The sequence below is a fragment of the Ptychodera flava genome, unplaced genomic scaffold (genome assembly GCF_041260155.1).
Source record: "Ptychodera flava strain L36383 unplaced genomic scaffold, AS_Pfla_20210202 Scaffold_85__1_contigs__length_474606_pilon, whole genome shotgun sequence".
Classification (NCBI taxonomy): Eukaryota; Metazoa; Hemichordata; class Enteropneusta; family Ptychoderidae; genus Ptychodera; species Ptychodera flava.
Genome location: NW_027248407.1, coordinates 373,108 through 385,400, shown reverse-complemented (window position 1 = coordinate 385,400; position 12,293 = coordinate 373,108). Strand labels below are relative to the sequence as shown.

General features: G+C 36.9%; 1 protein-coding gene across 1 annotated transcript; it reads right to left on the bottom strand.

Annotated features, from left to right (window-relative positions):
• Positions 1-5,708: 5,708 nt before the first annotated feature.
• On the bottom strand, positions 5,709-11,493 carry LOC139129020 (uncharacterized). The gene is made up of 3 exons (XM_070694697.1): positions 10,193-11,493; positions 6,666-6,710; positions 5,709-6,215 (listed from the first exon to the last, which is right to left on the bottom strand). Exons 1-3 carry the CDS (start codon positions 10,818-10,820, stop codon positions 5,953-5,955), a joined length of 936 nt encoding a protein of 311 aa, XP_070550798.1. The 5' UTR covers positions 10,821-11,493; the 3' UTR covers positions 5,709-5,952.
• Positions 11,494-12,293: the final 800 nt, after the last annotated feature.

The following is a 12,293-nucleotide window of genomic DNA, read 5'->3' as shown; positions in this document are numbered from 1 at the left end:
CTCATTTGAAGCTCTTGGCGAAAGAAAGTTTTCGAAAATTTTATTTTTTCTCATAGAGTTAACACAGGAATGGCGGCCATTTTGGATTCCAAATATCGAGAAATCACAAGTTATTTGTCTCTCTAGTACCAAATTTTGCACGGTGACCCCTGATTTTTATTCTTGCTTTGGTGAGAGAATGGTTGAAAGTTTCACTGAGGAAAGTTTCAGCAAAAAATTATTATTAAGTATTTCACTTTCGAGGAACATACTACCTTAATGAACGCACCCGGGGACGAGTGATATTTAAGACTCCCCATGCCTTCAAGCGATGGAAAATGTAACATTTGTGGACAAGATGAAACAGTCGAACGTTTTTAGAGCATAATATGAAAAATAAATTTTGAAATCGCTTTGTTGGAAAACACATTTCCGACAACAACACTGAAATCAATATTCGGCAGCAGCAAGTATTGACAATGGCAACCGTGCAACATCAGATATTATTTACTGTATCACTTTCTTTGCGAATACACAATCTGGAATACAAGAAATTCAGTTTTCTTGATGGCAATTGGATCTCCCGTAAATATCAGGTAGTTCAACAGAAATACTATTTGTCTTTTTTGATTGATGCATATAATGATTTATTGATTGTACTTTTCAAAAATGAGGAGAAATTATCGATGGATAACGACATATATCCATAAATATTCTGATTTCTTACTTGGAATTATTTATATACCGTCTTGTATACCGTCTTATATACCGTTCTTGAAGAAACCGTGATATAGAACTATTAAAGATGAAAGCGTAGAACTTCGCATGAGATTTCATTGAAGAGGGTTATGAAAAGTGAAACTGTTCGAGTCATTAACTTATGGCGGGAACACCTCATTATATCATACCACAAACACAGTTATACCGGAAAGGGAGCGGGATTTTGAACACTGTTAAGTCTGAACCAAGAGTTGCGAGTAGAGTGTTGAGAGTTTGAGATATGGACCTTCATAGTTTATTCCCGGCGTTGTGTGATGATCAAAACAGACAGACAAAGCCGGTCAAACTCCCTCTGAATTTACAGAGACTGCTTCCTTTCGTTATATTTTCGCTAACACCACTAACTGTGTCAACGATCGGCACATGAACTGGTCATTGAATCTACTCATATGACACTGTGAGTGTTGAGTTTTGTTCTCTCGATCTCTTAAAGCCACACTATCTCTATCTTTAGCGTTATTTTTATGGCTTCACTTATAAACTAAAATGAGTTTGTGATAATTTACTTAATACTTAGATTGTGTGTATACACTTACTATTAACTACCCCGCCGCTTAGAAGTGTCTTTGCTATGGGCTATTTTGGAAATGCGGCCATTTAACAGTATTTTGGGAGCGAGCAATATTTGATTGACCTTTCAAAAGTACTCGCATGAAAAATGGCGACGGACTCCTTATAACGCCGATCCTCCTAAATTTCTTTCCGGACTCTGAGAAATTCGCATTTTTAACGTCGCTTATGATTATTATGACAACTGGGTACGGTAAACTAAAGATATTTTTAATTGCTCGCTCCGGACAGGCATTGTCCCAACTCACTTCAAATCCGCCATTATTCGGCCACTCCTGAAAAAACCGGACCTGGACAAAAACATGCTGAAGAGCTATAGACCGGTGTCTAATCTTACATTTCTTTCAAAAGTTCTTGAAAGAATTGTTGCACAGCAACTACATAGCCATCTTACCAGGTTTGATCTGTTCTCAAAGCGCCAAAGTGCATACCGTCCTAACCACAGCACCGAAACAGCTCTATTGCGGGTCCATAATGACATCATGCGCGCCCTAAACGATAAAATGGACGTCATTCTCATCATGTTGGATTTGTCGGCTGCGTTCGATACGATCGATCATGACATTCTATTACACAGACTGCAATCAAGATTTGGCATAACTGGCACCGTGCTGTCCTGGTTCCGATCATATCTGTCAGATCGCAATCAGTGTGTCAAAGTCGGCAATGTAACATCGTCCAGTTCGACAATGAAGTATGGTGTGCCACAGGGATCGGTACTCGGGCCAATCCTTTTCACACTATATACATCACCTTTAGAGGATATCATCGAAGGCCATGGTCTGGATTGTATGATGTACGCAGACGACACCCAAGTCTATGTTATTTGTAGGCAACCGGATGACGTACTCGCCTCTCTTCAGGAATGTATCGACGATGTACGTAGCTGGATGAAGTCAAATTTACTCATTCTGAACGATGACAAAACTGAAGTGGTCCATTTCTCGTCACGCTTGAAATCTGATGCGACGGGACTATCTAGCCTAAGGATCGGCGACACTGATGTCATCCCTTCAAACTCTGTACGTAATCTTGGCACGATTCTAAACAGGAATGGTGCTATGTCTGATCATATAAACCACATTTGTAGAAATGGCTACTACTCATTATATAGAATTGGCAAGATCCGTAACCTTCTCGATCAGGACACTACCGAGACATTGATCCACGCATTTGTAACATCTCAGTTAGATTATTGTAATAGTCTCTTGTATGGAATTAACAAAGATCAGCTCCACCGTTTGCAATCTCTTCAAAATGCCGCAGCACGTTTAGTTAGCCGTTCCCGCAAATTTGATCATATTACACCAGTACTAGTTGATTTACATTGGCTGCCTGTTGAAGCACGTATTAAGTTCAAGATTATGTTAATTACTTTTAAATTGATCAGAGGCTTTGCACCTGTGTATTTGACAGAGCTGATAGAGCAATATGTTCCTACCAGAGATCTCCGTTCTGCAGACAAGTTACGTCTGATTCCACCTCGCGGAAAATTCAGTAAAGCATACGGCCAGAGAGCCTTTTCAGTGTGTGCGCCATCGTTGTGGAATATGTTGCCTGTAGAGATTCGTACTGCAAGAAATGTTGAGTCTTTTAAACGCGGTTTGAAAACCTATCTTTTTAATCTGTATTATCAGTGATTTGTTTATGCTTTGCGGTACATTTTCTTCACCGCAGGACTGCTCGTGTGGTGCGTTTTATCCCTGACACTTGTATTTTGTAAAATCGCTTATTCTTTTGTGTGTTATGTACAGCGCACTGTGACGTATGTGTAGTGCGTTTTTCAAGAATTTTTAATAATAATAATAATAATAATAATAATATCCGAAGATGAAATCATTAAGTGTAGCCCTAGCTAAACGAAAACAAAGCCACGCAAAACCTTATAAAAACTTTCTTGTTCAGATTGCAATTCCTCAGTCTCATTCTCGTCCATGATCTGCAATGGGTTATGAAGATTTAATGAACTTTAATGAAGTGCTCCCTCTACGATGAAAAAACACGTTGTTCGGGTTTGATAGAACCAGATGGTGGCATTAGTGACAAACAAACAAACAAGAGTAATTTGCCGTCTGTATGTACCTAAAACTTACTTTTATTTTGTCTAATAAAATGCCAATCATTAAGTTCTAAATATACATTACAAAAGATTGTGACCAAAGAAATTATGCCAAATATCAATGCTGTCACGTATACATACGCTCACGAACTGTCACTAAATGCTGACTTGAGTTTAGATATCCATCTAGGTTTTGCGAATTTTAAAAGAGAACACAAGAAAAATACACAAGATCTACTTTTACATATTTAACAATGGTAGTTTATCTGCATCTGCAATATATCTGACATCAGAAATGAAAGCTGTGATGCGTAAAATGCTTCATCATAAATTCGTGACAAACTGTATCAAGAGTGTGAAATTGAAATCATACTTACATGCATTTTATATTGATAGAGACAACTATCTACAACTATGTATTATAATTATTTTCACTTTTGATCCTGTGACTCTGAACTCTTGTTCAGACAATACAATGACATTACTGACTTGTCCGAATCGAAGTATGTACATTCTACTACCTGTCCTAATGTTTTCCGTAAAAATGAATTGTCATATTGACATGCGTTTTGTCAAAAATACAGATAGCCTAAATGACTAATATGTGTTGCTAAATATATATCTGAATAGATAGTATGTTAGGACAATTTTAACAAACATCTGCTACAAATAACTTTGTCATTAAAACGTTGATTGATAAACCATAATCAATATTGGCATAATTAACCAGCTTCATTGATTAACATGTACTTTGGCTGAAAAATACAATAAAAGAATTAAAAACTTCGCTAAAATATATATTAAACATAAACCAAACTTTTACAAGTGACTTTGTCATAAAAAGCATGTTCATCACCCTCAATCACTATTGGAACAATCAACTGTTGGCTACATTGATTTACATCTGATTTGGTTGAGAAACGCAATGAAAGAAATTAACAATATATGCAACAACACAAGAAAAGTTGACATTCCTAAAATTACGATATAAAGAAGAAAGAATTTGTCAAAATCTATTCAGGTATACCTATCAAATATTCTTATACGTAAACAGAGGAGGATTGAACAATTGATAGAAAACATTTAGCCCATATTGCACTGTAATGACGACTAATGGTATTCTTACTTTACGAGAAACATGAAATACAACAGGTATCATAAATGAACTTTTATTTTGTCTAACAAGAGCCTATCCAAGCAATCATTTGAACGCTTAATTTATTGAAAATCAAATCCTCAGAAATATTTTGTAGGTTTAAGAAGTGAATACGTATTGTGAATAAACGACAATGTTTATAAAAACAGCTGTAACATTCTTTAAAGTTTAAAGTATAGTGGAATAAAAAGTAAAAGCAGACAACAAAATACTATAATGATCTATCAAACGCTCTATCCTACACCTCTTTACGGCTCCCAGGAACACACTTTAGAGTTTGGATATTATTCGAATGTATAATAAAGGAAACAATATATGTTCGAGCAGTGTTATACTACTGTTGATTGAATCGTTGTGCTGGAAATTCGACTTAAATCATAAAATAAATCAAATACATCCTACAAGGTCCCGATACATCACGTTAAAAGTATTAGTATTCAAACGTTCAAAGACATCATAGAATCTCCTGGATTCGTTTAGCAAACGCTGAGACTTGCATTACGATACGGTTATTTAGGTTTCGTAGGTATGCCGAAGCCTTACTACCATTTCTTCGCAATGATAATTAAGTCACTAACTTTATTTTCTTAATTTGTTGTGCCCGAGTTACGTTCATATAATTTTGTATTTCTTTAATTTTGTTCTACCAGGAGTCATCGTACAAATAAAAAAACAGTCGAAGTAAAATAACAATAATACCCTTTCTTCAACAAAATGAAACGGAAATATTTATATCAAGAAATACCAGCAACACATGTCAAAAGCGCACACAACATAAGGTCAAAAGCTCCTTTCCGACCAAACAACCTAGCTTGTAAAACGAAGAATTGGCATGGTCTAATATTACGCATGAAATCATAAATATGTCTCACTGGAAGACTTGAACAGGTGACAGCAGTTTTTGGCACATTGTGACACATTTTCTGCTATTGGAGAATTTACTTCAAGGAAACTTAAACCGATATTACCAATTATGCAGCCATTATATTTTACGCCTCAAAGAAACGTTATAGTGCAATTCCAAATGTAACAAGTTCTGTGTAACTGAAATGAATTTTTGTAGAGCAGTCTATTTACCGAGACTTCAGAGATGTAACTATATTTTGTGATATGTATACTTACGGGCCGCCATAAATAGGCAATATCAATATGGTAGTCCACAGAACGTTGAATTAATTTCTCTCGAAAAAAATTATAACCATATTTGAATCTTGCAAGTGACTTTTTACATAGTTCTCTGCAAAATTATTTTAAACAAATGCTCATTTCTAAATCTGAAAATGTAATAAGTATATCTCGGCTTGACATCTCTATCCCAATCTTAAAGTAAACACCTCAAATAATCTATAAAATACACTGTCAATGTAACCTGGAAGGCTTTCATTCAAATCTAATTGGCATGGCTGTTTCATTTTGTTTGTAGGTATTCATTGATCAGATCAACCAATGGCATTCTGTGCATTCGACTGAATACTTTTTTGAGCAGATCCAGGTCCTTCTCTGATACGTAGCCGCGCTCGCGTAGATGGCGGAAGACATCATAGGGTCGTCTGAGGTTCTCTGCATCATATTTGCTGATTTGTGTTGTCAGTAGATTAATCATATGACTCTTGTCTTCTTCTGTCAGGTGCTCTTGCAGTTTATAGAATAGCTCTGACAGACCATCAATATCTGTAACACAATTCATGAAAACAGGATTTTATCATAACTCGCGTACAATATAATTCTCACCGTGTGCTCCAGTAATACGGAATTAATTAGATTTAATCTATAGGATACTTTAGAATTTTCATTTTAAAGAATAAATAGTGAAGTAGATCCACGTTTTCGCCGACATAAAAGATTAAGAAACATTTTAGAATCTAGCTGGACATGAACAAGTTTCTGAGAAGGCTAATATGCATGTATATAATATTATGTAGAAATGATGAAATCTTCATTTTCTGCAGCATTATTCGATATTAAATTACACTATAGATTATTTTGATGTAAAATATCGACTGACACAACACTGCTTGCAAGATGCAAACAATTGAATTGAAGAGAACGTTCGCGTGTCAGACTAATACTGTTTTGGTTGACTAATGTATATTCAATTTTAATGAAGGAATTATAGATTACCTTTACGTCTGGTTCCTTCAGAATTGTCTGAGTCAACTTCCTGTCCTATAATCGATAAAAGTCGAGAGCATTAACGTATTAACCAAAATTACTTTATTCTGAGATAGCACATATTTAAAACATCGTTGATGCAGGTGAAAATAGTTCAACGTTAAGGGGTCGACCCACCTTCCTTTAGTGATTTTGGTCATTTTTCGTTTTATGGTAAATTTGAATCTGTCTAATATGGCCTTTGAGTGGACGATAAGTTTGAAACCATAACATACTCGGAAATGAGTAGATTTTAACAAAAATGAACATTGTAGGCCAGTTCGCGTGCCGTGTTTTTCTTATGTCTTAACGGTTTCCAGATTAGTCAAGGCTATCTCAAGAGCGTAAGTAGATTACGTTAATTCCGTCCGGAGGAGTGCGCATGCGTCAGTCTTCTTCCCAGCTGGCGGCAGGAAGTATGTCGTGGCTACTGAACATGCTGAAGGTAGCCGTCGATTGCAAAAGCATGGTCCACAAAAGCGAAATATCAAGCATATGGCCGGGAATGAGAGAACAGTTAAAATTGTCAGAGTTACAGTCAGGCTTAAAACTTCAGTTTCCGATGCGTTGAAAAGGTGTGAAATGGAAATGGTCGCAAGCGAGGAATGTAACGCAGAACGCTTACTCATTCAACACTAAACTGAGCTTCGAATAAAAACTGGTGATACATCTTGCGCACAACAGAGAGGCTGCTCATTGTAGTTTACGTAATTTTTTACCTCGTTTTCCTATAACACGTATTTAATAAAACTGTTCCCGTACAAAACAAATAACAGCCGAAAATCCAAATAGTAGGTCTTTGTCTTTACATATTTGATAAGTAAAGTCCAGCATTCAAAATTAATCGCCGCCGAAAACCAAAACGTACATTTGTGTCCGCTAACAAATGACGTGGACTCAATGCAAAGTACAGTCTGACATTCAAAACTGAACCCGCCCAATCAAACTAGGCAACTCCGAAAATCCAAAAATTACGTCTTTTTCTGATAACAGTTTACATGTTTGTCTGCACCTAATGAAGTCCGACATTCAAAATTGATCCCGCTCCGAACTAATTGCGACTGATGATAAAAATGTCAGATGATTTTTTTACGTCTGCAAATGCCCAGTGAAGTCCGGCAACCAAAACTGTTACTGCTTACGTTACGGTTTACACCTAAAGCATGCAATGAAGATTACGTTCCTGTACGTCACTACAAGTTTTCTATCCTTTTTTGTGAAAATGGTTGCGACGTCGTTTTGTTTCGACAGTTGGGCGAGCAACATTCCTCTCAGTAGAAATTAGAAATATGCCAATAGTTCAAAATTTTATAACGAGAAAATCGCGCCGGTGTCTGCTCTGCCCGGTTAGGAAACGTGAGCTTATTGTTTTGTAAATTCTATATGGACACAGAGGGACACATGCGGGTAATGCACGTACAGTTTTGCTATATTACATTAGAATGATGCCATGATTCACAATGTAAACACAATGTTGACCTAGCATTTGTTTTTCAATCTGTACCGGAGCTAATCATAGAGCATATATAATTTGTCTCGATCAACTGAACTTTTATTGGCGGACTGCTCATGAAGTGAGTCGAAGTCCAGGGTCGAAATCAATCTCGATTGAAAAGTATGCGATATTTCACAGCACAAATTCATGTCAGTATAACTTTAAAATCATTGCGATTTAATTGTTATTAGGTAATTATAAACTTATGCAATAAATTTAAAGAAACCAAAATTGAAAATGATAGAATAGTTTCCATGAAATTGAAAAAAATTAAACAACCATGAACGTGCTTTTTTCGAATCAGCAACTACTTTTTCTGTTGATAAACTCATCACGCTGAAAAACAGCGTGCTGCTGGCCTGTCTATCGTCGTTATTATAGTAGTTCAACGGACAGTACAGTCACCACCGGAGAACGACGAATGCTCGTTTCCACATATCAGAGAACGCGATATTCAACTGTTGACTGAAGTTCACGCATTTCATTACTTGTACAAAATTCGACCGTCGCGATTTTAGAATGACGTCTTCAGTCAGCGTGGTCACAGATTCGCATCTGTTTAGGTACTCGCCTCCATGGTAATTGGTATTCGCGAAGCCAAAACAAGTCGCTTTTAGAATTGTTCAAGTTCTTGTCAAAATCGATTTATTTCAGTTTTTCGCCAACTTTTTATCTTCCTATTAGGAAATCGTTTTAGATACCAGATATTGTCAAGTGTTGTATTTAGTTTAGCCTAACGATGGGTTCTAACCTGGCACAACACAAAGTTAGCTCGGCAATCATGGTGCTTCTGAGGTCGGAAATCGCGTTCATGTAGCTGTCCGTTTTTAGCTCCATGCCATGTTCAAGGCGGACTGTGGTCGTACTTCAACATGCAGTACGGAACGTAAAAGCTAACGTCGCAACACGGCGTCTGAATGAACTTCGTCTTTGTCGGTATGTACCACATTGTAATTCATTGTCACGTGTCTCTCTCCGGCAGGAAGCTGAAAACGCGGTGACGATTGCGCAACCAAATGAGAGGAAAACACGATGTCATCGGACTTGGCATGCAAAATCACATAATTTTACGAAGTATATACGCAGCCAGCCATTTCTTCGCTTGATAATCAAATTTAACTGGTACACAACAGTGCACAGTTAATACGCTAGTTTGTATTTAGCAAGAAGATTATCCCCAGATTTAGCTCGGAATGACAGTTGTGTAAATAAAGCCTAACGCTTACGCCGCGAACTGGCCGTTTCAGTGTTCATTTTCTTCCAATTTTCACGTCATGTATCATTTCATTCATACCACAAATTCAGACAATTGCGTCAAAAGTCCTGTACTTCATTATGGGCAGGGAATTTCCACCGAAAATGTGAGCAAACCGGAATTTTAGCTGACTTTGTGCGACTCCAAGGGTCGCATACACATTTCTGCGATTTACTCCGTTCCGTTTTTGGCAATGTATCGCAACTTCTGGAGAGTGTAACTTGGCGCCGCGTTGACGGATTAGCCTTATCTTTGCACAGGTTGTAGTTAATGACTGTTTCTACAAAACCGTGTCTCAGAATTCCGATAATGTTCCAAAAACAAAAGATATCGTGACAAACGTGGACAAAAGCCGTTAATTTATTCAGAATCCACCACTTCTCACTTTCAAGGCTAATTGTGCAAAAACAAAGCGGAGTATCAAAAATCCAAGACACGGTTTTTTACACACCTTACCCTGCTATCGATTGCAGTAAACGGCTCACCAATGGCCATCACCCTCTCATACTTACACTTTTTTAAGTGAAAAAACTCAAAAACACACATTTTTGAGCAAAACATACACACGCGAACAGGTTTTGAAATATTCTTACAATATTTATAATCTTCAGTTGTCGAGCTACCCAAACATATACTACATGTCGGGTTAAAGATTCATTTTAATGGTGAAAAATCAGATTAAAGAAAAGTGTCTGCGAATGTGGGTCTCCCCCTTAAATGTAATGATACTTATGACTGTATACTTACCTTTCCAATACCACATCTTCAAGTTAGAATCCTTCAAAGGCAATGCACTTCTCGGACAGGTGGCGGTCATTTTCTCTTCTGAGATAGGAACACATCTGTCGTCTACATCCTCGCCAAGAGGAAGTAGTTCTCCCACCTTGTGATTTGGACACTCACACTTGAGAGAGACGTTGTACGTCACGGTAGGAGTGTAGTTTGTGATGACCACTTTTAAATCTTCCTCAATCAGTTGCCTTATATTGCTTACGTGCTTTGGCTGTGGTGGAGATGGATGCTGATCGCTGGTTGAAATAACCAGAATCTTTAATTGGATATCAGCACCTTCCCTGCGCAGAGTTAAATGGAAATCGTCGTAGGGGAAATACAGGCGAGCCATGTTCTTTCTCAACACTACTGTACAGTCAGACCAACGTCTTATGCATCGTATCAGTAAACGGTAAAACAGACCTTCGGGCAGAAAATTGCCGATGAAGTGAAAGAACAGCTGACAACACACTGAACTGCTTGCTGGGAAAATAACGCCATTTTTGCCTTCTGCGTCCATTTGCATCAGGCTTGGCAGATAATACATCCGCTTTTCTCCGGGTTTTACGGGCATCTCACAAATGATGTCATGCAGTTCCATCATTTTCAGAAGGATTGTCTTGTCTTCCTGTCGGTCGTGACGCTTTAGAAGATAATCTAACAAATCATGTGTAATCTGCCTTCATAATGCAACTCCTTAATCAGATTTCTGTTTTGTACACCGACATCTAGCTTATCCTTGTACGTGATCGATTGGTTTATCAGTATCTTGAAAAGACTCACTAACCAACCGACATCCAAGATCACAGTGTTTTTCAGCTCAGGTACTGTCCTATGGTAAAGTAGTTCCCCGACACTGTGATAAAAATCTAGAGCTTCGATGACTTCCGCTTCTTCCATTTTCATCCTCTTCCCTAAATCCTTCACTTCATCCAGAGATATTATCTCCTTTTGCAGTTTCTTCAACGAAACTTCCAAAAGTATCCATTTCGCTGGCACTGAACCAAGGAAAAGGTACTCCTTTGCCAATTCCTGTATCTTCAGTCGAAGGGTTTCAACTGCAGGATCTGCAATGGTGCCATCTTCATTTCTGGACTTGTTATCAATTGCAATCATGTCAACAAGGTGGGCATTTACTGCTTGAGTAGCATGCTTAGCCAAGTATTCCTCTATTTCAAGAAATCGTCTATGGACTTCACCATCGATGTCAACAGCTGCAACATCTTTAGTTGTGTTTGTCTAAAATTGGAGTAATAAAGGTTTCTTTAATTTCATAATTCGATGTAGTTTTACACTAAATTACTATATCAAAACTGTCATGTTCTAAATGTAAAATTTTTAATGAACTATACCTGTCATGAATCTTACTAACTATTCAACTTTGAATTTCATTGGTTATAAGAACTAGTTTCACAAGCATCTAGTTAACGATGCACGATTAGAAAAATTGAAACAATAATTCTTTTGAATTAGGAATTTTTGAATTCCGGTACATTAGATTAGTCAAATATCAAAGAAAGAAGATGGGGTCACCATGCTTCGATTTCTACGAAAGAACAACGGGCGAAAATTATTGAAATCTGATATAAAATTCCTTTCATTTCAAGTTCATGCAGTTGAAACGAAATGTTTATTTCTTATTTTATAATGATGATACAAAATAAAACTGAAAACAATGAAAAATTTAGAAAAATAATGGAAAACTATGTGAATGAATTGAATAATTTACTTTTTACTATATTAAAACATTACCCTTAAATTCTAATGTAAGATCTTGACTGGAGATTTACAGCTTTTCAAACTGCTGACGGCATTTCTATAGCTACTGCGGAATATTCATATGTGCGTCACAAACATTTAGCGTCGAACAGATGCTCACATAATTGTGCAATGCATGTTAAATGTTTCTACTCGTATATTCTTAAGATAAAGTATGTATGTAGTGAGACTGTAGATATAATGCACGATGAAATCTATTCTTTGAAATTTTCCTTCTATTCATTATCAAACGATTATTTTATTTTTCTCTATCTTCTTAATGTTTGTATATACAATGACATTATTGGCTAGCTATAGC

What these genes read in the sequence shown, in the direction of transcription:
- LOC139129020 (XM_070694697.1), bottom strand. Translation starts at nt 10,820, where the DNA reads ATGATGGAACTGCATGACATCATTTGTGAGATGCCCGTAAAACCCGGA. An exon ending in GAAGATGTGGTATTGGAAAG is followed by an intron (nt 6,711 to 10,192) that starts GTAAGTATACAG and finishes TATCGATTATAG; the next exon opens with GACAGGAAGTTGACTCAGAC. An exon ending in TGAAGGAACCAGACGTAAAG is followed by an intron (nt 6,216 to 6,665) that starts GTAATCTATAAT and finishes ATTGTGTTACAG; the next exon opens with ATATTGATGGTCTGTCAGAG.